General features: G+C 38.0%; 1 protein-coding gene across 9 annotated transcripts in view; it reads right to left on the bottom strand.

Moving 5' to 3' along the window:
- Positions 1–26,859, bottom strand: part of Syne2 (spectrin repeat containing nuclear envelope protein 2) — a 321,684-nt gene that overhangs the window by 126,199 nt on the left and 168,626 nt on the right. For all 9 annotated transcript variants that reach the window (XM_078050038.1, XM_078050030.1, XM_078050033.1 and 6 more), the window contains 12 exons: positions 26,003–26,158; positions 24,803–25,068; positions 20,975–23,072; positions 18,616–18,938; positions 16,358–16,502; positions 15,295–15,513; positions 10,110–10,375; positions 7,972–8,140; positions 6,370–6,525; positions 3,177–3,317; positions 1,484–1,666; positions 328–465 (listed from right to left, as the gene is read on the bottom strand). In XM_078050038.1, coding sequence (XP_077906164.1) covers positions 328–465; positions 1,484–1,666; positions 3,177–3,317; positions 6,370–6,525; positions 7,972–8,140; positions 10,110–10,375; positions 15,295–15,513; positions 16,358–16,502; positions 18,616–18,938; positions 20,975–23,072; positions 24,803–25,068; positions 26,003–26,158 — 4,260 coding nt within the window. The remainder of the gene's footprint in view (positions 1–327; positions 466–1,483; positions 1,667–3,176; positions 3,318–6,369; positions 6,526–7,971; positions 8,141–10,109; positions 10,376–15,294; positions 15,514–16,357; positions 16,503–18,615; positions 18,939–20,974; positions 23,073–24,802; positions 25,069–26,002; positions 26,159–26,859) is intronic.

The raw sequence follows: 26,859 nt of genomic DNA, 5'->3' as shown, positions 1-26,859 counted from the left end.
TCTCTCTCTCTCTGCTTCTTGATCACCATGATGTGAGCTGCTTCCCTCTGTCACACTCTTCCACCATGATGTCCTATGTCACCGGGAGCCCTGAGAAATGGAGCCAGCCTTCTATGGACTAAGTAAAACCTCTGAAACCATGAGCCCTCAAATAAACTCTTCCTCCTCTGTAATTGTGCTAATCGGATCCTTTAGTCACAGCAGCAAAAAAGCTTGACTAAAACAACAAGTAAGGTGGATTTTCAGGTAAGAAGAAGAAAAAAAGATGATGTGATTGGCTACCCAGTGACACTTGTAGAGATTCTCTCACTAACAGAAAACACTTACCTGCAGGGTGCTGGCATGGTGACTCAGGGTTCTTGAAGAGTCATAGCGAGCAGGATTGGCCAGCAAACAACTGGTATTTTCTATCCAAGCCTCTGTGCTCTTCAAAAGATCACTATACTCCTCCATCTTAATTGTGGCCTGAGAAAGAAATGTGGGACCACATTTAGTCAGATGCTGGTCACTGGGGTTGAACAGTTCCTGAATGGAGAGTCACTTGAGATTAGTCAGTGATGTGTTGGGCCTTTCAGGCCCCATGGCTAACAACACTGAAGACAGCACTCCACGTGAAGACTCTCCCAGCTTTTCAGACTGATTCTGACTATGGTGGAAAGAATTTAAGAAGTTCCACCCTGATGCTGTGGGCTTCAGCAAGGGTTCCAAGTCTGCCTTGCAGCTAGCCTGATTCCCATTTATGCTTCTTTCTCAAAACTGGCTAATACTTCCTCTTGTTCAGGGTCTTTCCCTATAATGTCCCATTAATTCTCATTTTGTCCCATAATATATATATATATTTTGTATCAGGGGAGGAACTATATATATATATTTTGTATCAGGGGAGGAACTAGGGGTGCTTAACCACCGAGCCACATCCCTAGTTCTTTTGTATTTTATTTAGAAACGGGGTCTCACTGAGTTGCTTAGGGCCTTGCTAAATTGCTGAGGCTAGCTTTGAACTCGTGAGCCACTGGGATTACAGGCGTGTGCCACTGCACCAGCCCATTATATTCTTGTTAGACTAGGATCCTATCTTTGCCAGGCTACACTCACAACTCACCAAACCATGGCCACCATTTAGAATGGCGTAGAGAACGATCTTGTTCCTAAATGGCAGTCCTTTTCATTGCTGGCTCCCTCCCTGGATTCTGGAGACTCTCTGCCCTGAATTCCCATCATTGGTCTTCCTCTACCTATTGGGTCTCAGCACTTCCTTGACTTCTGTGGTTGGCTAACTTTTGGATTCTTGGTTGTATCAGCCCAAGCCAACTTCAGCTGCCTCAGCCCACGGGAGCCTACCGTGCAGATCAGCTCTAGTTTCAGCTCCTATAAGTGGCAATTGGTGTTTCAGCTGCCTCTGAACATTTTTTTGTTTTGTTTTGTTTTAAACCTATCTTAGGACTTCCACGTGCTGTAAGGCTAGCATGTGTTACGCCCCCACCTTATTTAACTGTGAGGTTCTGGTTTCTGCTCTCTGTGAGACTTGCTGGTACTTCTGGAAAGGAATCATCAACTTATCCATCCATTCTTGAGCCTCTTCTGGGTTCTGTTCAACGATGTCCTGAACTTCAGAATCCAGCTCGTTTAGCTTGGAATGCCAGAGATCCAGCTTGTCCCACAGTTTCTGGAGAAGGACATTTTTAAGTCAGTTTGAATGAAGACTGCCATGATAGATGGTAGTAAACCCTAGTGTTCACAGGCATCTGGAAACGCTATCAAAACACATTGCAGGCCTACTTATTAACTTAGATTCACATTCACTGTCTTTCTGCACTATCCTAACTGTAACTTCATTCATTCTAGTACAAATTATCTGCAAGGGACAGAAAGACCTTGATATTTTCCAGGGACAAGTGACAGCAAATAAGGGCAATGGAGCCCTAACCTTTCAAGAGTGATGAGGTAGGGCTGGGGATGTGGCTCAAGCGGTAGCGCGCTCGCCTGTCATGCGTGCGGCCCGGGTTCGATCCTCAGCACCACATACAAAGATGTTGTGTCTGCCGAAAACTAAAAAATAAATATTAAAAATTCTCTCTCTAAAAAAAAAAAATCCATTAATTAAAAAAAAAAGAGTGATTAGGTAAGCATTATGTTTAAAAAGGGATATTTAAAATGGGTGTGGTGCTATGTGCCACAGTCCCAGCAACTGGGGGACTGAGGCAGGAGAACCATTTGAGCACAAGAGTTGAAGTCTAGCCCAGGTAACACAGAAAGACCTCATCATCTCAGCAAAATAAAATAAAATAAAATTAAAAACAAACAATAAAAACTGCCTCTTGAGGGGCTGGGGTTGTGGCTCAGTGGTGGAGTGCTCACCTAACATGTGTGAGGCACTGGGTTTGATCCTTAGCACCACATAAAAAATAAAAAGGTATTGTGTCCATCTATAACTAAAAAATAATAATAATTAAAAAAATGAAAACAAAAAACTGTCTCTTGACTTGGAATTAATGAAGTGAAAGAAAGTCCCAGCTGCGTGCAATAGTAGTAACTGCTTTTAAATCTAGAAAAACAATTTTGAGAAATGGGAAAATCTAACTTGTTAAATTAGGTTCCTCTGCTTAAGAGTCAAAATTATACCTAATGATATACCTAATGAGCCACATTCTTACATATTTTTAAAGTCCAATTATATTAAAATATTTCCTAAAAATGTAGATTACAATAAGAATATACATATAGGCATTTACTTGGGAATTCAGAGGTAGAATAGTATGTCTGTTTTACTTAAGATTTTATTTCCTAAGATATTTTACAAGGGAAATAAATTTGGATTTTTTTTACTTTCCTTTCCCTCCCCACCTGGGCAATCTAAAGAAAAGCCATTAATATTTTTGATAGCCTAGTTTTTTTTACATCAGTATTCCCAAGATCCTTACTGCCATTTACTTGTGGAAATGATAGCACAGTCAGATTCTCTCAAGAGCTAAGACAGGTGTCCACCTTGGAAAAACCAAGAATAATTTCCTACCAACCCCCTAGGTGGCCTCTAATCAAGGATGCACCTCTGGATTTGGTGTAGGACCTTGGTGCTTCTAATTCACCCAAAGAACTCACCTTGGGATGGACTGAATTCGGGGGTGGGTTATTTGTCAGAAATACCTAATGCTGAAGTGAGCTGAGGAGGATGTTACCTTTTGAATTTCTTGAGCTTTCTCAATGTTTTCGCTCTTCTGCTGCAACATATTTTCAACAAGCCGAAGCCCACTGTTAATTTCCTCTATTTTCCTGTTCATTGCAAATGTTGGCGAGCTCTTCAAGACATCATCACTAATCTGTTACAAGGGAGAAAGTTGAATTTGGCTTAGAGAGGGTTTCTGCTCTCTATTCCCAAGTTCACACAATAAAAGCAGTACTCACTCTTTTTTTTTTTTTTTTTTTTTAGTGGTGCTGGGGTTTGAACCCAGAGCCTTGTGCATGTGAGACAAGCACTCTACCAGCTGAGCTATATTCCCAGCCTAAAGCAACACTTACTCTATAAGGACTAGAAGAAAAAATTACAAACCAGACTAAATAAAAAAAATTTATTTAGAGAGAGGGTCTCCCTAAGTTGCATAGGGCCTCACTAAATTGGTGAGACTGGCTAATGCATTAGTGAGACAGTAGTAGATTAGCCAACTTGCTAAATGTCAGCTATGTTCATCGGATCTTTTAAATATAATCTATAAGTAAATTAATTACTTTAAATAAAATTTAAAAATTGTGTACTGAGAGGACTCTTTGAAACATACCCCTATGGATCAAATGATATAAAAGAATTCCTGGGGGATATGTTATACAACCTCTCCATTTTAGAGAATATTCTCTGCACAGATCTGTTTCTATTAAAACAATTCCCAAGCCAATTTAAAAACAAAATGTAATTTCCACCTTAATATTCGTTTGGGTGGAAACAGTCTTCTAAAAGCAGCTATTTCCTGAGGATGCTGAGCTTAATTCTTCTATGTGTAACCGTTTCTAATGCCCACTTTCCCAGCAATCAGAAATCTAGCTGCTAAACCAGGCAGTCTTCTTCTTCTTCTTTTTTTTAATCTGCATGTTAAAACAACTAGTGCTAAGAAAGATATTAAAAGAATGCTGAATGTATTATTTTTCCAAATACTTGATTAATTTGTGTTCTTGTTTTTTTAAAGCTATATAGATAAGGCTTTTTTCTAAGCAGCTACTAAATAACCAAATAATACTATATGGTTTTGTATAACTCTTTCAGTCTTCACTGTAGCTGTATAACCACCGAGAATAAAACAACCCCAAGTAGATGAGAGTGTAGACACAGAAACAGAAAGACGGGCTAAATGACGTGTGAAGGTCACACATCAGGTAGTGGCTGACCTCGTCCTAAGAAGCCCTCAAGTCCCCAGACTCTATCCCAGGCCCTACTTGCACAAGGCTGTCAAAGTGTTTATTCCATGGACCATACCACAGTCATGATTATTATAAAAACAAGCCTCACTTTGACCCTCTATTATTATTTTTTTCTTGCTGGCTATGTTACAAACTACCACAAAATGGAGTTTTCTGATTTTGGGGGCAGTTACTCTCCTGGTAGAAATGCTTACCATTTAGATACATTAGGAAAGATTATGATTTAGGAAAGTCAATAGCCATCGGAATTACACACAGAGATGTGTCTGTTGTCTGGGTCCTTAAACTTCCTTTGAACACTTCCCACAATAAAAATCAGTGGCTTTTTGTTACAAATAAACAAGTTCACAGTGGAAATTTTCAACCTTAAATGTGAAAGATTGTTTTTTATTACTAACTTACTTCATAGAGATTTTCACATAAAGGATTTATGACAATAACCCTTAGTTTCTACTAAAACATTTAGTAATCTTTTAAAGTAAAACCAATAGCACATAATTCTTGAGAATGTACCTAATAGGTTTTCTTGTATGTTAAATCAAAAAAGACTTACGTAACTATATATTAGGAGATTACATTCTTTTTTTTTTCCCCCCTAGGTTAAATGTTTCTAGGAGAAGTATAGGACAGATTCTAGAAACTAAGTTTGAATCCCTTCTTCCTTTTTTTTTTTTTTTTTTTTTTGGTGGAGTTAGGGGAGATTGAACCCAGAGGCACTTCACTATTAAGCTACATCCTCAGTCCTTTTTTTATTTTGAGACAGGTTGCTGAGACTAGTCTTGAACTTGTGATCCTCCAGCCCTAGCTTTTGAAATCTGACATTTTTGTACTAGAAGAGATTTATTTATTTATTTATTTATCTATCTATCTATCTATTTATTTATTTATTTATTGGCACAAGGGATTCAGCCAAGGGACACTTAACCACTAAGTCACATCTCTGGCCCTTTAAAAAATTTATTTAGAGAGAGGGTCTTCCTAAGTTGCATAGGGCTCCACTAAATTGGTGAGGCTGGCTTTGAACTCATAATTCTGCCTCAGCCTCCTAAGCCACTGGGATTATAGGCATATGTCACTGTGCTGAGCTTGAAGAGCTATTTTAGCTAACAAGTTATGGGTGCTTTAATCTTAAAAAAAAAAAAATCACATAAAAATCATTCTGTGAATGCTGGGCCAAACAGATTTTTTGTTGTTGTTGTTCTGTTGGATTTGGGCTGTCTTTCTACTATCCAAGAAAATTGGCTTGCTCAGCTCAGCTCCTATGTCCCTGGTGTTATAAAATATTTCCTACCTTTGTTCAAATCTGGATTCTCAGGTATAATGATTTGCCCAGGTATGTTTTGTGAGAATTTTGTTAACATCATCATTAGACAGTATTTGCTAATTACTATTCCTAGTGCGATTTTTATTCTTCTTGGTTGTAATTTCAAAATGTTTCAGGGAATCCTTCTTAAAGCAAAGTATTATTTATGTCCAAAATTTTAAGTGTCTGTACAATCAAAAATAATTATAAACCAAGGAAAAGATAATATGTAAGTATTTTTTTTGAGAGAGAGAGAAAGAGAGAGAAAGAGAGAATTTTTAGTATTTATTTTTTAGTTTTCGACGGAAACAACATTTTTGTATGTGGTGCTGAGGATCGAACCCGGGCCGCACGCATGCCAGGCTATCGTGCTACCGCTTGAGCCACATGCTCAGCCCTATGTGTAAGTATTTTAAGATGCAAGAGAAGAAAAATTAAGCATCTGGATGACTAAATATATACAGATTAATATTATGTTATTTAAGTCACTTATTTCAAGCCTATTAATCTCAGTATTCAATACACAAAACTGCCATTTAACCAAGCTCAAACCAGTCAGAGCTAAAATCAGGGCAAATGAAAAATGTGGCATTAGAGAACATTTTCTTCTAGTCATTCAACCCCATAAAGGACAGTACAAGTAAGAACATTATTATTACCTTCTCATCTATGTCTTCTAAAGCTTTTCTGCATTCCTCCACCCGGGACTCCATCTCTGCAGGGACTATGGTGTACATTTCACAGTACTGGATTCGCAGTTTTTCCATGATACTCTTGAAAGTGAGCTTGCCTTTCTTAAGAATGCTCTGAAGCTCCTAAAAACGTCAAGAGAGTTTCCACACTGGGTGGGGAAAGTTCAGCTCTAAAAGACAAAAAAGCTGCTTTCCAGCTCCTCCTGGTCCTCGTGATTCAAAGAAACAAACCTTGCTGGACAAAACTCACTATTGTTAGGAGTTGACTGAACCCAGGAGATACTTGGTTTGGTCAGAGGATGCTTTCTAATTTGTAAGAATTAAACTTGATCTCTCTTCAGAGTGTCAAACCATTGTGGCAAAAAGACATTACAATGTCCCCTGCTTGCAAAGTACCTCTAGGATTAAACGGTATCTCAGTCGCAGCTCGGATCTTAAAAGCTACAAGTAGCAAAAAAAAGTTTCAAAGAAGTTTTTCTTTGGTGTTGTTATTAACTTGTTTCTATTTCTACTTCTTCCTACATTATCATCACAATGAGTCAAGGCCACTAAAAGCCCACGCTTGAAGCAAAAGTGTCCCTTTCTTGTAATTAGACAGCCCAGCAGAGCTCAGCTTTTTTCAAAAGGGAGGGTTCCAGTTCCTTACAAAGAATGCAGGTTTGGGGAGATAAAAGAAACCTGAACAAACAGTCCATTGGTTGTGGCCTAGAAATAAAATCTGATCTGACTGTTCTCCTCTAGTAATTATAAAGGAGAAACTCATTTGTTTGGGAAAGTTTCCCAAAGATCAAGTGGAAAAATACTTCTTGACTTTACTGTGGCTTTTTTGTTGTTTGGTTTTTACAGGAGCTGTTGGAGCATTATTTGTTTTAATGGACTGAGTCACTGTCCTGACGCTGAGCGATCACAACTTTAAATGACTCTGGGATGTGTCGCAGATTCTCCTTTATTAATCTAGAAGGAGAAAGTTAAAGAACAAAGCCACCCAGACACAGGTGGACTGGTGTGAGTGTCCTCCTGCTTTATCTAGACTCGGGGAGGACAGGATGTCATTCAGGGCTAAACAGAGCTGGTGCCGATGGGAGGGCTCCTGGACATCAACACCAAAGCTCTGGTTCACCGCAGCCTGCAACTTCTGAATCAGCTTCCAAACATCATTTTTGACTGTTACCATTGAACTGGAATGAGAGATCACCCTGAAGAAATGAGCTCCCAAATGACTCTCAGTATGTGCACGCCCCCTACCAGAGGCAAAACACCATGGCCTACTAAAATAGTGTAACACGCTACCCAAACGGGCTCTGAGGCCCCTGTTCACCAAACACCCGTGAAACATGCTTGAAAAAGGGCTCTTTAGTCCACACTCAGCCTGCTCTCAATTTTGCTCATGGTCCCCTGGCTCTGCCCACATCATTCCATAGGGCCTTTGCATGTGCTTCCCCCCTCTCCTTGCATCTTTTTTCAATCACTCTTCCAACCCAAATCAACGAGTTACCTCTGCCCCAAGGACTCTGAATACAAGGCTGTGGGCCAACATCAGCCACGTTCACTAGTTCATTCCTCACTTACCTCCAACTGCTTTGCCCTTTCTGGGTGGCCCTCTGATGCCATATTTTGGAAAGAAGTTGAAGCCTGCTGAAATACATTCTTCAAAGCAATTATTTCCTTTGTGAAGGAATGTCTTCCCTGGAGTTCAGTCTGCAATGATTCCTTATTTTTTTGAGCTTTCTGAAGAAGCCTAAAACAGAACATCAAAATATAACCAATTTTCTGTCCTGCTCTTCTGTGAAACAGTTTAATTTCAACAATTAAAAAAATATCTGAATAGTTCACAAAAATGATTTTTCCCCCAAGAAGAAAATATCATATATATATCATATATATAATATATATATATACATATTTCATTAACCACTGAGCCACATTCTAGTCTTTTTTATATTTTATTTTATTTTGAGACAGGGTCTCACTAAGTTGCTGAGGGCCTCACTAAGTTGCTGAGGCTGGCTTTGACCTTGTGATCCTCCTGCCTCAGCCTCCCACTGGGACTACAGGTGTGCATCTCTGTACCTGGTTCCATTTTTTCAATGATTTTGATACCACGTAATCAAACACACCAAAACCTAGCACTCAACCAAAAACCTCTCCAAAACTTCCATTCCCAAATATCTTCTCCTTGCGCTTTCTATTCTAGTTGCCACCTCTACCTTCTATTTTTCAGCATATACTCTTTGATCTCAAATGAAAATGATTTTTGAGTGTGACTGGAGTCATGGACAGGCTCTTGGGGACAGACAATCCTGCAGGACCTATTCTCTTCCACTGACTCCATTTGCTGTGGATGCTTCAAATATTGAAAGAGGCAACTGGGTGGAAAAAACCTTTCCTTAGAGTTATTTGATAAGAATCTGTGATACTATGATGGAATAAATAAATGTTTGGTCTTTGCCCAGGTTCCTGAGACCAAGCTCATAATACCCTTATAGATAGAAGCACAAGCAGAACCTACTGTTCTAAGGTTGAGTCAGTGACTCTGGTTCTTGACAGAGCTCTTAAGACCTTTGTAATTTCCTGAATGACAAGAGCATCTTTTGTGCTAATGAGGCAACTCTTGGTGGGTTCTTGAGGCGCCTCAGGATGGGAACTGCTTGCAAGGAGAGATAACCATATGATTAAAGGGTACTAACTTTCAGGACCTCCCTCACCACCTCCATATCATCATTCCTAACCTCCAGAGGGGACAGGGACTGAAGCTGAGGTGATCACCAAAGACCAATGATGTAATCTATCATGATTACATAATGAACACCCACAAGAATAGGATTTGGGGAGCTTCCAGATTACTGAACAGCAGAGGTACCTGGAAGGTAGAGTGTGGTGTCTGAACACTCGGCCTAAGCAATTTCCATCTGGCTGTTCATCTATATCCCATATTTTGTCTTTTAATAACAAGCCAGCAAACCTGAATGTCTTCCTGAGTTCTGTGAGCTGTTTCGGCAAGTTAATTGGACCTGGGGAAGGTGTCAAAGGAAGCCTTGATAGCCAGCCAGTCAGAAGCACAGTGACGCTGGGCATGGTGGTGCACACACACCTGTAATCCCAGCAGCCCAGGAGGCTGAGGCAGAAGGATCACAAATTCAAAGCCAGACCCAACAACTTAGCGAGGCCCTAAGCAACCTAGCAAGATCTTGTCTCAAAAAAAAAAAAAAGAGAAAAACAAAAAACAAAAAACGGTTAGGTATGTGGCTCAGTGGTTAAGGGCCCCTGGGTTCAATCCCTGGTACCAAAACAAGGTTATTCTACTCAGAAATTTCAAGATGCAAATGAGTGCTTGTTTTTTTTTTTTTTTTTAAAGAGAGAGTGAGAGAGAGACAGAATTTTAATATTTATTTATTTATTTTAAAGTTCTCAGTGGACACAACATCTTTTGTTTGTAGGTGGTGCTGAGGATCGAACCAGGGCCGCACGCATGCCAGGCGAGTGCGCTACCGCTTGAGCCACATCCCCAGCCTGAGTGCTTGTTTTAATGATAGCTACTTTATCTTTTCCATTCCTTTTTGTAGTAAAGGATAATGCCAATTATCCCATACAACACAATCCCATAGTATCACTGGTCATTATCCTACACTATTTTTATATTTTATCAATTGGATACTTCTGAAAATTTGGAGCCAGAGTTGCCAAGCACATTCTTTCTTCAGTCTTACCTGTCGCACCGTTCCCGCATGGACTGGATCTCTTGAAGAGCAGGGACAGCCTCTACAGCCCCTCGGCCTTCGGGAACATTCCGGATACTCTTTATGCGCTGAAGGAGCAGGGTCAGCAAGAGCTGCTGCATGTCCACACTCTCTTCGTATTGGCAGAAAGCGTCCAGCAGCTCTGAGAGCTCCTCCGTGGTGGCGGCCTCCTTTGTTTTGGAAATTTCTGGGAGTTCCTCTTGAAGATTGTCTAAAATGATTGCTTCTCGTTCCATCTAATTCAATAAACAACAACAACAACGAAAGAGAACTAAAATAAGTCAAGCACACTCTTACCACATTAGGACTTGAAATATTCTTGTGCAGCCGTAATTTTTTAGTACTCTCTCTTCAAAGGGTATCCATAGGCCATCTCCTAATTCAAAAGAAATATTTGTTCTCCTGCAGTTGGGAATATTGGTCCTCTATCAACAGAATCATATAGCTCCCAGCTATAGGATGATGAAAACAAAGAGTTGTGGTGGCTCACACCTATATCCCCAGAAACTCAGGAGGCTGAGGCAGGAGGATCACAAGTTCAAGGCCAGCTTCAGCAACTTATCGAGATCCTGTCTCAAAATAAACTGAAAAAGGGCTGGGAATACGTCTCAGTAGTAAAATGTCCCAGGCTCAATTCCCAGTACGATGAAAATAAATAAGTAAGTAAGTAAATACATAAATAAAATGAAGTGTTACTGTTGTGGGAAAAAGAAATGTTGATGAATATTTAAAATAATTGATTTCCTATTCAGTTTTCTGTTGGATAAAGTGGTTTTTCTCTTGAGATGCACAGGGGTTGTTAGAATGAGGCCCACAAGCAGCTCCCAGTGTAAGAAGCGAGGCAACTGTTAGACATGGAAATTTTCCTGCAGGTCCCTTTTCTTTCACTTCTAACTCCAAAAGTAAGTCCAGTGGATTCTCATTACCCTCCTTCATGGCGCCCACCACAGAGAAACCATCTTGAAGTACCAAACCAACCATGTATTTATCAACCACTAGTATGTGCAGAACCCAAAATCATATCTTATTTTTAAAAATATGTTTAGTTAAATTTATTTATTTACATGTGGTGCTGAGCATTGAACTCAGTGCCTCACACATGCCAGGCAAGTGCTCTACCACTGAGCCCCAGCCCCAGCCCCCATAACTGATTTTAAATGCACCTGGAAATCAAAAGCTCCATTAGACTTCAACAAAGACTTAGAAAAAAGTCTCAAAGTCTCCTGAATCTGATGGATCTTAAGTCCCTTCTCAACTCCTAGGGTCTTCTCCTCCTTTGCACCCTCATTTATCTCATTCTGTGCTCATGTGACATCAGTCCTATGTTCACACAGAGCCACACATCTATGCTGGCCATCTCGACACTGCAGAACATCACACCAGTCAACTCCACTTATGACATCATGAGTAATCGAAATAGTAAGCAAGGTCCTGGATGTCCAGTAAGATGTGCCACAAGGTGAGTAATAAAGCCTATGCAAACTCAAAAGCTCCAGCATCAATTAAGACTCCAAGGCCCAGTGGTCTGAGGTGCAGCAGGGCTTCTCCTCTTTCAGGTTTTTCAATCCTTGACCTCCACCACTGAGAAAGAGATGCAGCACCACGTGGGCCTTTTTGGATTTTAGAGGTTGCATATATTGTAACTGGGATTCTTACACAGCTCTGCTTATCAGATCCATTATCAACAATGCTGTAAGGCTGAGGCACACATGGAGAAAATGAGGCACTGCAGCAGGGGTGGGCTACTCTGCCACTTGGGTCATAGGATCCATTGGGTTCAGTGGCTATAATACCTGGAGAAGGTATAGACTGGACCCTCTCCAAGAGCCTGAGTTATGAAATTTGTGCTTCCCATCATCTCCAAACCAAGACTTGGTTCTCAGGCTGACCACTATACTTGCATCAGGGAGTTCCACTAGAACTATGTTCCACTAGATCATATTGCTTGAGAACCACCATGCAAATAAAGGCACTGTCATATTGACAGGGCTAACAGCACATCTAGGTTTCCAATATGCACAGGCATTGGAAGAACTCTACCTGCAACCCAAGACCTACTGGAGCATCTCTTGGTACTTCCATTGTTATCCTAACCACAAATGGGCAAACACAGCTACGAACACACAGTCAGAGCCAAACAACTAAGGGCCCAGACTTTTCCTGCTTCCGTTCTATTAGTCTCCTACTCCTGTCCTCCCAGTGTCACTTTCCAAAATAAACCACCTGCTGGCAGTCCCTAAACACAGGTTCTGCTCTCTCTTGTACAGCTGGTTAAGTGTCTGAGGAAGGGAACTCAAGGGGGACAACAATTTTTTTTAACAGGTCCTGGGGATTCAACCTAGCTCTTGTGTATGCCAGGCAAATGATCTACCATGGAATCTCACCCCCAGCCACTTAATAATTTTTTTATTAAAATGATAATTTTGCTCAAAAGCCAGGAATTCTTTATCTTATGAATGGATCAACTGTACTCCATCTACCAAGTAGAATAAAAAGAAATGAACTGCTGAGACAAGCAATTGCAAGAATGAACCCAAGCACGTGATGCTTAGTGAAAAGAAGTCAAAGGCCACACACTATATGAATGCACTTACATGACGTTCTGCAAATGAAAAAGCTACAGGACAAGAAATAGATTAATGGTAGCCGGGGACTGGAGGTGAGGGAAAACAAAGAGCATAAAGTGACACAGGGAATTTTCAGGGTGACAGAAATGTCCTACATTTAGGTTAAGTGTTAAAACTCAACAAACTTTTTGTTAAATTTTACTGACTTGGGGGTAAGGACGACTCAAATCATAACAAGTTGCCATAACAAGTATACATACATTTGTCTACTTACAAGAGGCTTTGTTGATCTTCCTTGGACACGGAATCCTAACAAAATTGGTTATAAAACTTCTAGGTTCAGCTGGGCATGGTAGCACATGCCTTAATCCTAGAAACTCAGAAGGCTGAGGCAGGAGGATTCTAAGCTCAAGGCCAGTCTCAGCAACTTAGTGAGACCCTGTCTCAGACAAAAAACTGAAAAAGGCTGGGATGTATCTCGTGGTAAAGCACCCCTGGGTTCAATTCCCAAAACCAGAACCAACTCTTAGGTTCATGGTAAATTATGAAGAAATCAAAGGGGAGAAGGCATGTAGATAGGAAAAAGAATTCTGTAGGTTATCAGAGCTGGAAGCTATCACCTTTGAGGTCAATGTCACCCTATCATTTGTAAGATATAAGAGGGGAAAAGGTAAGTAAAAAATTATTTTTTTAACTTGTACACTTGTAAACTGGGCATTTACATTTTCAAGAATTATACATGAACCATTTATTCCTTAAAGATACTAAATGACTGTATTACTGTAGACATTTTAAAAACAGAATTCACTTTATCATGTTTATAAAGGCACCAACCACACTAACAAAATCTTACGAGTATAGGTCTTTAGATGATGTCATTTTACTGAATGGGTAAGGGCTACAGTACAATCATATATCAGGCTGGGGGTATAGCTCAGGGATAAGGTGCTTGCCTAGCATGCATGAGTCCTGGGCTTGAGCCAGAACATCAGGAAAAAAAATTAATTTAATGTATGCAAATATCATTTAATTTGGTGATTTAGTGATTAAGCACAGACTTTATGTTTGAAAAAAATTTATACATACATTTAAAAAACCTCCTCAGGAGTCTCTTGAGGATGAAACAATGCACATGGTGACATAAAACCTAGTATGTGTAATTATGACTGGCACATATTACGTGCTCTACTTAGTAGTTGTTATTATTGTGCTATTCTTTGAGAAATATATTTTGCTATCAGACTTTGTCAAATGTTTGTAAGAATAATTGCATGAATGAGGTCTGAATTCATAAGATATTATTGCAAATGGGTATCAAGCAACATGTGAGAAAATAAAAAGAACAAAAGGTTTGAATTAGCCAGAATCTGGATTTGAATAAGAGCTGTCCTTCCACAAATATTTACTAAGTGCCCACTAAATGCAAGGCTGTGGCCAGGGTTGTAAGGTTGGAATGGTGAGCAAGACAGCCTCAGCCTCATCCCATAGGGGCTCACTGCTCAATCTCCAGCTGGGGCTGCTTGGCTGTTGCCTAATATCTCCGGTTTCAGTTTCCCCACCTACATAATGGTGACAATATTTACCTCCACAGACCAAGATTCAGTGAGATCATGTGTGCACTGCCTTCTCAGCCCAGGGCAGGAACTCAACAAATGGTACTATTGTGGACACGCAAGAACCAGAGCCAGCAGCCCCACCGACAGGATAATTTACAAAATTTCTTAGAGCTTGAACACGGAAGAGATTACTCACTGATCAAACCCTGCCTGAATGACTGAAATGATATTCATTTTCAAGAACATCAAGTTCTAAGCAGGTTACTATGATAGTGTTAAACATTTTGATCCCAAAGCATGTGATCTTCCTGCAATTAAGTGTTGACTCATATTTCTATCTTAAAGTCAGCACAAAGTTTGAAATGAATAAGAGAAGGGTTTTTTTTTCATGAGTGTTCTGAATTGTATGTCATTGATACCTGGCCCTTTGGAAAGATCAGAAAATATGCTAAGATCCTTTCATACGATTTTTAATTTTCTTTCTTAATACATGTGAATCCTAAGTCCTAAACTATGAATAAATTAACATCTGTGATTGGCATATATTATTATGGGGGTCTTCTTTGAGACAGTTTTCCAAAAGAATATCACACCTCCTGTTTTTAGGTCTGCACTTAACAATTGTAGCTAATTTCCATAGCTGACAATGGTAGTTAATTTCAAAATTAGTTGGTTTTATGCATGTTGCCTAATTCTAACCTTTAGTAGAATGAATGTAGAGCCAGTTATTCTTAAGAGAGATTAATTTATCTTTATAAAAAAGATTTTAAAACTCAAGCTCAACAATTTATAAGAATTATCTTATACCCCGCCACAAAAAAAAAAAAAAAAAAAAAAACTAAGCCACTATTATGAAAGAGCCTAAGTAGTTCTTGGGGACTATTCTAATAGAGCCTGACCTGCCATGTATATATGATGTACACAGAGGGCACTGTGGGGGGCTTGTTTTACATACAAAGTGAAGGTAATAAAGGTAATAATAACATTTGCTTGGAAACTGTAGAATTTGAATGTTGAAAATGAAACACTCACTTCCTCACTGACGAATTTCCACTCCTGCTTCAGTTCTTCACTCCACATCTCCCACACTTTGGCAGCCTGTAGCAAACTGAGCCACTTCTCCCACAGGACCGACAGGCCTCTGAGCACACACATGCCATCCTTTTCTGTGCACCTGCGCCTCAAGTGTCTAAGGACCTGTCGAAGCTTCGTGAGCTCTTTTCTGGTTGATTTGAGATTTGACACCAAGGCCTGAAGAAAAAAAATGAAAGAACAACAGGGATATAATGTCTATTTTTTCCCCCTGAAACATAGAAACTGTCTTAGATCTTCAACAGTTAGTGATTGTGACCATCCACAAGTATTATGTGACCATTTTTTATCCTTTTGCAAGTCAATTTGGGCCAGATAAGAATTATCCATGAACTATATTCTGCATGAATTTGAGACTATGAGGACCAATAATGACCCTAAAATCTAAGAATGCACTTTCAAAGGTAAATATCTGAGAATTACATCTTGTTATTTTAACTTGAGTCTATATTTTACTAGATAATTTATCTGTACAATGTTTCCTATATTAACCATCAAAAAATATTTAGGGGTGCTCCTCCCCCCTTTTTCTTCTTTGCTTTTGGTAGATATTAAACACTGTCAATTTAGAAATGTTCTCATCCAAATCCAAGCAGCAATAATACTGTACATTCTAACAAATGCAAATAAGCAAAAATTTAAAATTCTTAGTAACAAGGTCTAAGAAGTGACCAGAAATCAGAGCATAAGACAGGTGCATGACTGCTCAGTGGGCGACAGGCTCTACCATTGATCCAGCAGCATCCCCTGAGATCATAGGAAAATGAAGGTTTACAGAGGACAGAATGCTACTAGGGGAGGACTACACTGTGAATCCAATTAATTAAATATCTTAAAAACCACTGTTTCGTTTTTCTCCCCCCTGACTTCTGATTTGAGGAACTTTCTCAACTCAGCCTGAAGATTTCCATGGGTTGTGAGAACCACATTTCCTGCTGCCTCCACGTGCATGATCCTTCTGAGTTTTGTGCACAGACTTACGGAGACTGGCAAACGCAGTTACCTTGCTCTGTTCCAAGCGCTCTAAAGCTTCCTTGTAAGATACTGGTAACGGGGACATGGACTGCCTGAGAACTGTCTCCATTTTTCTGAGGTGAGTACAAATGTACTCCTTGATACTTCTGTAGCGTTTGTAGTTCTCAAGACACCTGATGAGGCATAGTTAGAAAAAAGAGTGACATTACATTTTATGGAACACGATAAGCTCTGAACTTCCCAGGATGAATTCTCCACATTCAGTTTTATATAAGATTTTTTTTTTCTATTCAATGCATTTCAACAGGTTTTCAATGACTACACAACTCCAAAGGGGCCCAGGGATGGCTTAAAATGCAAACTTTAACAGGCAATTAAGGCTGCCCTTAAAATACCTAAACTACCAGAGCTTTGTGGATTTTTTTTTGACTCATTAATTTCACTTCTGCAATTTCCCTCAAGGAATAAATCCTAAATATAAGAAATTTATCCTAAACAAGATAAAATTTTTTGCATAATAATACCTTTTCTCTCACCAGAGTATTAATTAAAATAGCAAAAATTATGTTTAGGAAAAGGTATGATTAAGGAAATTAAATAAGAAACCATTATATAAAATTTTATATAGCAATTGTAATTACTTTTGTAAAGTGTTATAATAAAGAAATGACCTAGTGTTATAGGGTAAAAAAAATCAAGGGGCTGGGGATGTGGCTCAAGCGGTAGTGCGCTCGCCTGGCATGCGTGCTGCCTGGATTCGATCCTCAGCACCACATACAAACAAAGATGTTGTGTCCGCCGAAAACTAAAAAATAAATATTGAAAAATTCTCTCTCTCTCTCTGTCTCTCTCTCTCTCTCTCTCTCTCTCTCTTTTAAAAACAAATCGAAGTAGAAAATTTTTTATTTTCTATTCAACATAATATTGTGATATGTTAAAAATAGTATAAAAATTTTTATGCAAAATAGATCCCAAATTCCCCACTGAGAACAATAAAGATTCTCTACCAAATTTACTTTTAAAAAGAAAAGAACTCCTAAAGCACACTAATAAACTGGCAAGGAATCAAGGATACAAAAATCTATAAAATGAAAATATATGGAAATAAGAAAATCTGTAGGGCCAGGTTTTTGCTTTGAGAATATTTGTGAGATTTTAGTTTTCTTTGCCTGCTACTCAAATGTGGTTCTGGATAGACTGGATGGGTATTTAATAGGAACATAGAATAAATTCCTACAAATCAGTAAGAAAAAGATAGACAACACAACAAAATATGAGTAAAGACTTGAATAGACATTCTACAGAAAAGGAAATAGCAACAATTAATAAACATTCAACAAAGAGATCAAACTCATTATCAGTACTAGAAATGCAAATTTAAACCGTAATCAGGTAACACTTCTTACTCATTCATGTTTGTATGCATATGGGACACCTGTAATACCTATAAGCTGCTGGTTTAGATGGAAATTAGGCATTAAAAATATTATTTGGCATTAAAAATTTAAGATGTGACCCAGGCAGTCCCACTCCTAGAGATATACCCACAGAAAACTCTTGCATTTTAAAATGTTTCTACTAGTAGTGTTTGAGAATACAAAACACCAGGAACAATCCAGATGTCCATCAATAGCTAAGTGCATGAATTTTTCTACAGAAAAGAACAATGAATAAATCTCAGGGTCATATGATGAGTTTGAAAAAAATGAAGTGACAGAAGAATAGACACACTGGGTGTTGGTTTGATGATCATGAAAAGAGAACACATCAACACAGCAAAAATACAACAAAAAGCAAGGAAGTGACAAACATTGTACTTAAGATAAGAGATATTTATGAGAGAAGAAAGGAGCATAGGAGAAAATTAAAAATAGGGGCTAAGGCTGTGGTTTGGTGAGAGAGCGCTTGCCTGGCACGTGTGGGGCACTGGGTTCGATTCTCAGCACCGTATATAAATAAATAAAGTAAAGGTCCATTGACAACAAAAAGAAAAAAAATTAAAAAGAAAATTAAAATTAATGTCAATCTTTGAAACTTTAAGCACGAAGATGTTTGTTTTATCATCATTCTTTATATATATCATATACATGCTTGCATCAATATTCTCTATGCACCCAAAGAAATTTTAATATAACAACATATTTACTAAGGTTTTCTTTAGTGAACTTTTAAAAAACTTTTACAATTGCCCATATTAGCTCTAATGCATATACGTTAATTATTTAAAAAAAAAAAAAAAGCCTTAATTTACGTTCCTAAAGTATTACCTTCAGGAAGAAGACTTACCTTTCTACCATAGCTGCCTTCACTGTGGCCGCCTCCTTCATGGCTGAGTTCTTAGAAACTAATTCCTGTAAGGTACACTGGAATTCCTGTTTGGCCTCGGGCGCTGATATAGTTCCCAGGTTCTCGATGAGGTCCTGGATGTCTGCAATTGTGGATTCCAATTCCTTTTGCTTCCAGCGAAACCTCTCTAGTGATTCTTGTGGATTATGAAGGTTTACTCTCGGGGATGCAATGATGGCTTCCTGGGAAGTGATGATCTCCATCGCCCTGGCGACTGCTTCGTTATAGAGGGTTATATTTTCATAAGCACTGTTCAAGGCATCCTGGAGAATAGGAGATTAAAAACTGTGACAACACTGTCAAATGTTTTGTCATTATTGAATGTTTGTTCATGTGCGTTCCTAATCTGTCTCTGTGTCTTATCAGAGCTGACTTCTTATACTTACGATTTAACAGTATCAAATATTATTAAAAAGGAATAACTTTTTGTTTGTATGAAGAAAAAATGGTTTCCAGCTTTTCTAAGAAATCATCTAAATTCAGAATAATGTCTCATGAATCATGCCCACTGCTATATGTTCCTGCTCTGGAATTCTTGCACCAGACTACAAATTAAATAAAACAGTGAAAGTCGTTTAATATGTATAATTTTAATCAGTACCTGTGAACAAATGAAAACAAAACAAAAAACTCCAGATTGCTTGTGTCTTGAAATCAATAGCTATGCTACTACCTTTAGTCTAGGCACATCACGGAATGTCTCTAGACCTCAGTCTTCTAACTAAAATAAGAAATAGCAGGGTATGGGCTGGGCATGGTGATGCATGCCTGTAATCCCAGCAGCTCAGAAGGCTAAGGCAGGAGAATCACGACGATAGAGCCACCCGGGGTTTGATCTCCAGGATCACACACACATAAAAAAGTTAATATGTAACTTCATGACCAATGTGATTCTACAACCCGTACATTCAGAAAAATGAGAAATTATACCCCATCTGATTCAAATGTATGATATGTCAAGATCATTGTACTGTCATGTGTAACTAATTAAAACAAATAAAAAATGGCAATTAAAAAATACATGATTTAATTTTCAGTACTAGAGATTGAACCCAGAGTCTTGTGTATGCTAGTTCTACTGCTGAGCTAAATAACCCTAGCTCCAAAATAAATCACTTACCCTCCAATTATAATCATATTATTTTGGGTATTTATGTCAATTGTTTCCTGAAATCATTAAAACTAAGAGAGGTTCTCAGATTCCTCAACATCTGCTATGAACCCATTTAAACAACACATTAGTGTTCATCATTTGACTTTACACTTCTGTAGCACTTACATCTATCAAAATATTTCAAATACATTACCTAATAATAACTCTTCGAACTAAAGAAGTTAATTTCCCCATCTTATAAGTTGAATGTGACAGACTTGATAACAACGTGTAAGGTATCGTGTAGAGTACAATGTGAAAGATGTCTAAGACACCTATTAAAAGGAAAGGGGGAAGTGTGCTGGGGTCACTTTCCCACAGAGGTCAGCAAACATCAAGACTACGCCACTCTGCAGTTGGAGCATGAAAACAGCCATCATTAGCCCATAAACAAAGGGGTGTGGTTGTGTTCCAATAAAACTTTAATTATAAATCAAGAACTATGGACAGGATTTGGCCCATGGTTCTTCCTTGATTTGATGACTCCTCATCTAGAATCAGATCTTAATTTTAATTCTGGTTCTGTTTTTGACACAAGATCCTGAGAAAAATCTGAACTTCAATTTCCTTATTGTAATATCATCATCATCATCATCAACTCTGGGAATTGAACCTAGGGCCTTGAACATGCTACGCAAGAGCTCTACCACTGAGCCACATCCTTAGCCCTCAATTTTCCTTAAATAGGCTAATAATAGCACCTGCCTCACAGAATTGCTGAGAAGATTAAACATAGAGTGATTAGTACTGTGCCTAGCATATTGTAAATTCTAAATAAATATTAGTTATTATTTTGTGTTCTTCCCTTACACCATACTTCTTCTATCATCTTTTACTATCTCTGGAGACAAAAAAAAAAAAAAAACAAACCACATACACACGTGAAAAAACTTTTTGTGACTTCCATAAGGGCTACGAAGGAAGCAGATGTAGAGATCAGATTAGTGCTTTTCCAAACTATAAGGTATTGAATTTAGATGTAGATTGAGTCAGGATTATAAAGTTGCATTTAACCTCCTGCAAAGAATTCTCCTGTAGAACCTGTAACTTCTTTAGATGTACAGATATTAACCATAGTAAAATAAACAAATAAAAAATAAAACACCATTAAATGAAAATATGTGATTTAAAAAAAAAAAAACTTACCATGCGTAAATCAATGCTTCTGCTAAGCTGTGTCTGAAGCGCTTCAACATCTTGCAATTTTGTCTCCATATCAGCAGTTTCAGGAGAGTTTTCTTCTCTTTGCTTCTCGGTAACAGTCACAGCTTTAATACTACACATTTCCTCCTGAACTAGTTCTAGAAATGCTTCACAATTATCCTTCTCATTTTCAATATGTTCAATTCCCAAATTTATAAGCAAAGGCTGCTGTACGTGAGATTTAATCTGATTTAAAACATGTAAGGAATTTTCTAGTAGGTCCTGAAAATTCTTTTCATCAATTTCTTTTGGTTGGAATTCTAGTTCTATGTTTTTGACAACCTTCTGTAACTTATCATTTTCTTCTACATTCAGTGTTAGTTGTACTATTTCTTTCTCTTTGAATGAGTCATCCAAGGCCTTGTTTTCACTTAATTTCTTTAGTACCTCATTATAGAAGCACTTCGCTTTCTCAATCTTCTGATTCAAAATTATTGCATTGAGCAAATTGCTCTCTGGTGAGGTATCAGGAGCTTTCTGTACTAATTCAGCCCTTTTCTTAATTTGCATATCCATATCCCTTACTTTACTCAGTAATGCTTGATATTTGCCATGTTCTGCCACAAACGTATCCAACTGTCTGATTTTTTCTTCAAGTTTCTTTTCTTTTTCAAATACTTGGGTTTTCAATTGGTTAAGCTGTGAACAGTCCCAGTTTATCCCTATATAGTCAAACAGTTCTTTAAGTTCTAATAGTTGTAAGATCTCACATCGAACACCGGTAAGTCTGTCTTTAAGATTATTGAACTCTTTCACATCTTGATTTATGTCTTGGTTAAGTAGTAGTTCCTTGTGCTGTATACGATCAACCTCCCTCTGAAGACCAGATGTTTCTTCATGGAGTTCTCTGTAAGAGTTTATCTTACGTTCTACTTCATTGCACTTACTCTGAATGAATCTTCGTGTTCTGTTGGCCCTGGTCTTCAGATGTTTTAAATGGTCATCGAGAAATAATCTTTCAAAGACATTTAGATCCTTACAGGTGTTTGCTAGTTCCTGAAGATGTGTGGAGATCACACTCCCAATATCTCGCAGCTCCTCCTGGGATGCCTTCAAAGTGAAGTGGACATGTGCTAGCTCAGTTTCTGTGGAGGCTGCTTCCATCTTGGGAATGATCAGTGCTTCCTTTCTTTGAAGGGTGAGTTGAGCCTTCCCAATCCCTGCAAAGAATTGGCTTCTTTCTTCCAATTTAAATTCCAACTGCTGTGATCTCTGAGTTGATTTTAAAACTAGCATTTGGTATTGACTCTGTAAGTCCTCCAGGAGGCTATTTAAATCATCCCCCTCATCTGCTGTAAGGTTTGGAATGATATCTTTGACCTCTTCCACCAACGACTCCATGACCTGCTGCTTATCCAGAATACCGTCATGAGCCGTCTTGCATTTTCTGATCTGTGAAAGAATGTCATCTGGGAGAAGGCAAATGTAGGGAGTGAGTGTCCCCCGCAGATTTTTGACCCACTGGATAGTCTCCTTCATCTTGTTCTTTATGTCACATTTCTTAATCTGATTTTCCACCTCCAGGTTTAATGGATCCAGTGTTTCCAATTGCTTCTTCAAATTATTTATTGCATCTTCTAAAATCTTCTTTTCTTTTTCTCCCCAGAACCTCTTCATCTGAAGTTCAGCTTGTGTCTTTAAAATAGAAAACCCATGCTTGATGGCCTGGAGCTCAGTGGCCGAGGCAATGATGCTGTGGCTCCCCTCCTGTTCTTCTAGAGAATTCAGCCTTAACAGTAGACACTGCTGCTGCTCTTGCAGAGAAGTCTCCATGTCTTGGAACTTATTCACAAGGGAGGTGAACTCACCATATTCCATTACCTGCTGCGAATGCTTCTTTTGAACCATTTGTTCCATTTGCTCCCAACCATGCTCAAGCTGCTGAATCTGGTTTTCCATCAGCTTCTTATCCATGTCAGTCACATGAGGTGATAAGCTCTCCCATTCAGCTTTCAACTTGCTTAAAGAAACTTTCTCTTTTTCTATTGATCTCAGGAATTTCTTAATTTTGTTCAGATAGATTTCACTGTCCATTGGTCCCCTAAGGGGGAAAAAAATAAAAATAGTGTTTTTTCACATTTACTATTTATGATGAACTAATATATAGTTAGATAATCATTAAAAGAAAATAATTCTGCTTTGAATTCACAGAAAAGAAGATTAGGATATCTACAAAAGTATTATATCCTTAAAATAGAAATAAAAAAAATCTTATTTACTGTGGCTTTCAATTAATGGATGACAATGCCAAAAATATACCTTTAAAATGGTATCATTAATGGGCTGGGGATATAGCTCAGTTGGTACAGTGCTTGCCTCGTATGCACAAGGCCCTGGGCACCACACACAAAAGAGGTATCACTAAAACAAAGAATCAAAGGAAAAGAGTGAAGAGTGAAAAAAACCAATGTATATAAAAACAGTCAACTGTAAAGTGCTGTACAAAGGTTAGTCTAGGACTGAGAGAAATTACCATACTATCAAACACTTTTGTCCATCTTTCTAAAATCATGATACAGATATTGACTAAGAAGTCAGAATTATTAAGCAAATGTTTTTAGTATAAAGTGTTTTCCTCAAGAGATAGTACTAAAAGTAAACCCATTTAGATATACATATAAAATAAACCTTTTTAACAAAAAAAAAAATCACCTATTAAGACTATATCTGGGGCCGGGGCTGGGGCTCAGCAGTACTGCACTTGCCTGGCACGTGTGAGGCACTGAGTTCGATTCTTAGCACAACATATAAATAAAGGTCTATCAACAACTAAAAAATAAAACTAAAAAAATTTTTTAAAAAAAGACTATCTGCCACCATTTGTTATCATTATGCAAAAGGAGTGCATATATTTTAAAAGAAACAATTAATACACAAGTGTGTAAATATATACATATATGTGTGGGTATATATACATATATATTCAATATGTACTAAACTAAACCAATTATGCGAATGCCAAAAAATTATACACATATTTTTATCCTTCCCACAGTTTAAAATAAACTCTTATCCAAAAGAACATTGAATTTCATAGAACTGAAATATACTTTGCAGATATTTATACTGTGAACTGTTTGATAACTTAGTTTGTACGACATATTCAGTAAAATACATTTAGTTTTCCAGCACAAAACCAACAAAGTTTTCTTAAATGGTTTCTGCTATTTAAGAATATTTGAGGGTTGGGGATATGACTCAGTGGAAGAGCACTTGCCTAGCATGTTTGAGACCCAGGGCTCAATTCCCAGCAAAGCAAAAACAAACAACAAAACAAACCAGAAAGAGTCCCTCCCAAATTCCTATTTTATCAATAACTTAGGGGTATTAAGAAGTGGGGCCTGGAGGGTAATTACATTATGAGGCCAAAACTCTTATAAAATATGAACGGGTTTAGGGGTCTTTGAGACAGAAATCTCTAGAGAACTGTCTTGTCCTTTCTACTCTGTGAGGACACAACTAGAAGGTACCATCGATGCACTGGTGAGAGCTTTCACCAGACATCACATTTACCAGCATCTTGATCTTTACTTCCCAACCTCAAAACTGTGAGAAAGAAATTTTTGTTGTTTATAAGCCGTACAGTCTATGGTACGTTGTTATAGCAGCCCAAACAGACTAAGCCAGTTCCACGTAGAATTCATTTCCTAGAATAGTTTTACAATCATAAGATCCTTTCACAGTATAAACTCTGAAAACTCTGAGCCCGTCCAAGGAAGTGAGGGCTGTGCTTGAATGAAAAGCACACCAGTCCTGTATTCCCACACTTACACTTTTAGACTTTCCTTTTCTGTCAACAAGGCTTTCATCAAGGATTCAACTGCGGTGACATGTTCTTGAAAATGTTTAAGGAGATAATACTGGCTTTCTTTATTTTTCTTCAAAGCAGTAAGCGCCTGAAGCAGATTGTCCAAGTGCTGTGCTGAATATCTTTTATTGTGGAGGGCCAAGGCACTTGCTTCTGTTTTGTTAAAACATTCAGATTGTTCTAGTGGTTCAATGGCTGTTTTCCTTGCTTCTAATCGGTTATATAATTCCTAAAAACAAGCCGCACAAACCAGTAAATCATACATGCATTAATTCATTTTTCCTCTCCTTTCCTCCGGATAACACACCCTATTCTCAAGGTGATATTTCAAATATTTCATCTGCACACGGAGAAACTAAAGTCATGACATCTAAAAGAACTTTTTTCTCTACAATCAGGTGAAAATCTAGACCAAAGTTCACCTGGGTTCAGCATTTAGTATCAATTACATGATCCCACCGTCTTAAAAGTTTCTGTAGTTTCTAAAGGAAAATTTATTTTAATTATTTACATACAGCAATAGATGGCGTTATTATTACATCTCATATTGTTATTAATTACTACTAATAGTTATTATTAGTAATAATAGTATCTAAGTAATAATTATTATTAGTTAATAATATCATATCTCATTCTTAGACACATATTTCCTATTATGTAAACTTGGCTAAAATTGTAGGGATCATTTATAGTTTCATTTTTTAAAATACGTGGTCACGTATTGGATTTTTAGATTGCACAGCTAGAAGTACATAAATATGTTAACGCAGCCTATAAACCCAGCCGCCAAAACAAAGCAGGACCCATGGACTGATCATGAGGAAAAATAAAAAGAATCTGTCAGAATCAAAAAACTATACATGACCACGAAAAGGAAAGATGACAAGTCAGAAAAATCCAAAATTTTGTTGCTGAATAAGTTTTGGGGAACTTTCTGAAAGAGAAAGAAGACGAATGTTCATTAAACCCTTCTACTTGTTAAATGCAAAAACTTATAAAACCTACTGATGAGTACATAATTATACAGTTACCAAATTGATCATCAGGCAGAGGTTAAATAAGACTTTTCACTCCGTGCAAGCAGGTTTTTGGTAATTAAAATGCATTGTGCTACCCTGGATGAGCGATGCAATCATGTGGTCAGTGTTTCCGCGGTTCCATACCTCTATCTCTTCTAATTGTTCATTTCTCAGCAGAACATCCAATTCCAAGGGCTGATTTTGCAGCTCGTTGACTTTGTGCTCATCTTCAGCGTTGTTCATGCTTTCTTGAACATGGAGAGGAAATTGTTTTGACAAAACCATTTCCACGTCTGAATTCTGAAAACATAAAAAGATTAATTGCTGAGTAGTCTACCTTCCAATGAATCATTTTTATTTATCTTGACAAAAAAAAATTGTGATTTCTTCTACTGACTCAGATTAAGAACTTTTAGGAAGTATAGTTGGGTATTATCAAAGGTGATTTTTTTTCCCATACCATAATGAATACCTACTTGGTACTCCAAAAAGTGAAACTTTGTTACAACATAGTACAGGATCTTGTGTTGCTCCATTATATACTGAGGCATCATACATAGAGTCTTTTTTTGGATACTGGGGATTGAACCCAAGGGTACTTAACCACTGAGCAACATCCCAGCCCTTTTTATTTTTTATTTTGAGAAAGGGTACTAAATTACTTAGGACCTTACTTAGTTGCTGAGGCTGGCTTTGAACTTGTTATCCTCCTGCCTCAACCTCCCAAGCTGCTGGGATTACAGGCATGCACCACCACTCTTGGCTCGGGGGTATAATATATAGTCTTAAAGTAACAAAACAGGAGGGAAAAGTCAAAATTTCCCAAATTTATTCTTGGTATTCACTATGATACAGAGGACAGATCAAAAAATAGGCACTCACTGTCAGCCATCTGTACTTTAAAATAAGTGGTTAAGTGAAGGAAACACCATGATTTCATGATATTAAGAACAAATGAGAGGCTGAGATTGTGGCTCAGTGGTAAAGCACTTGCCTAGCAT

This window comes from Ictidomys tridecemlineatus, chromosome 5 (genome assembly GCF_052094955.1).
Source record: "Ictidomys tridecemlineatus isolate mIctTri1 chromosome 5, mIctTri1.hap1, whole genome shotgun sequence".
Classification (NCBI taxonomy): Eukaryota; Metazoa; Chordata; class Mammalia; order Rodentia; family Sciuridae; genus Ictidomys; species Ictidomys tridecemlineatus.
Note: the sequence above shows the minus strand (reverse complement) of the source record. Positions and strands in the feature narration are given on the sequence as shown.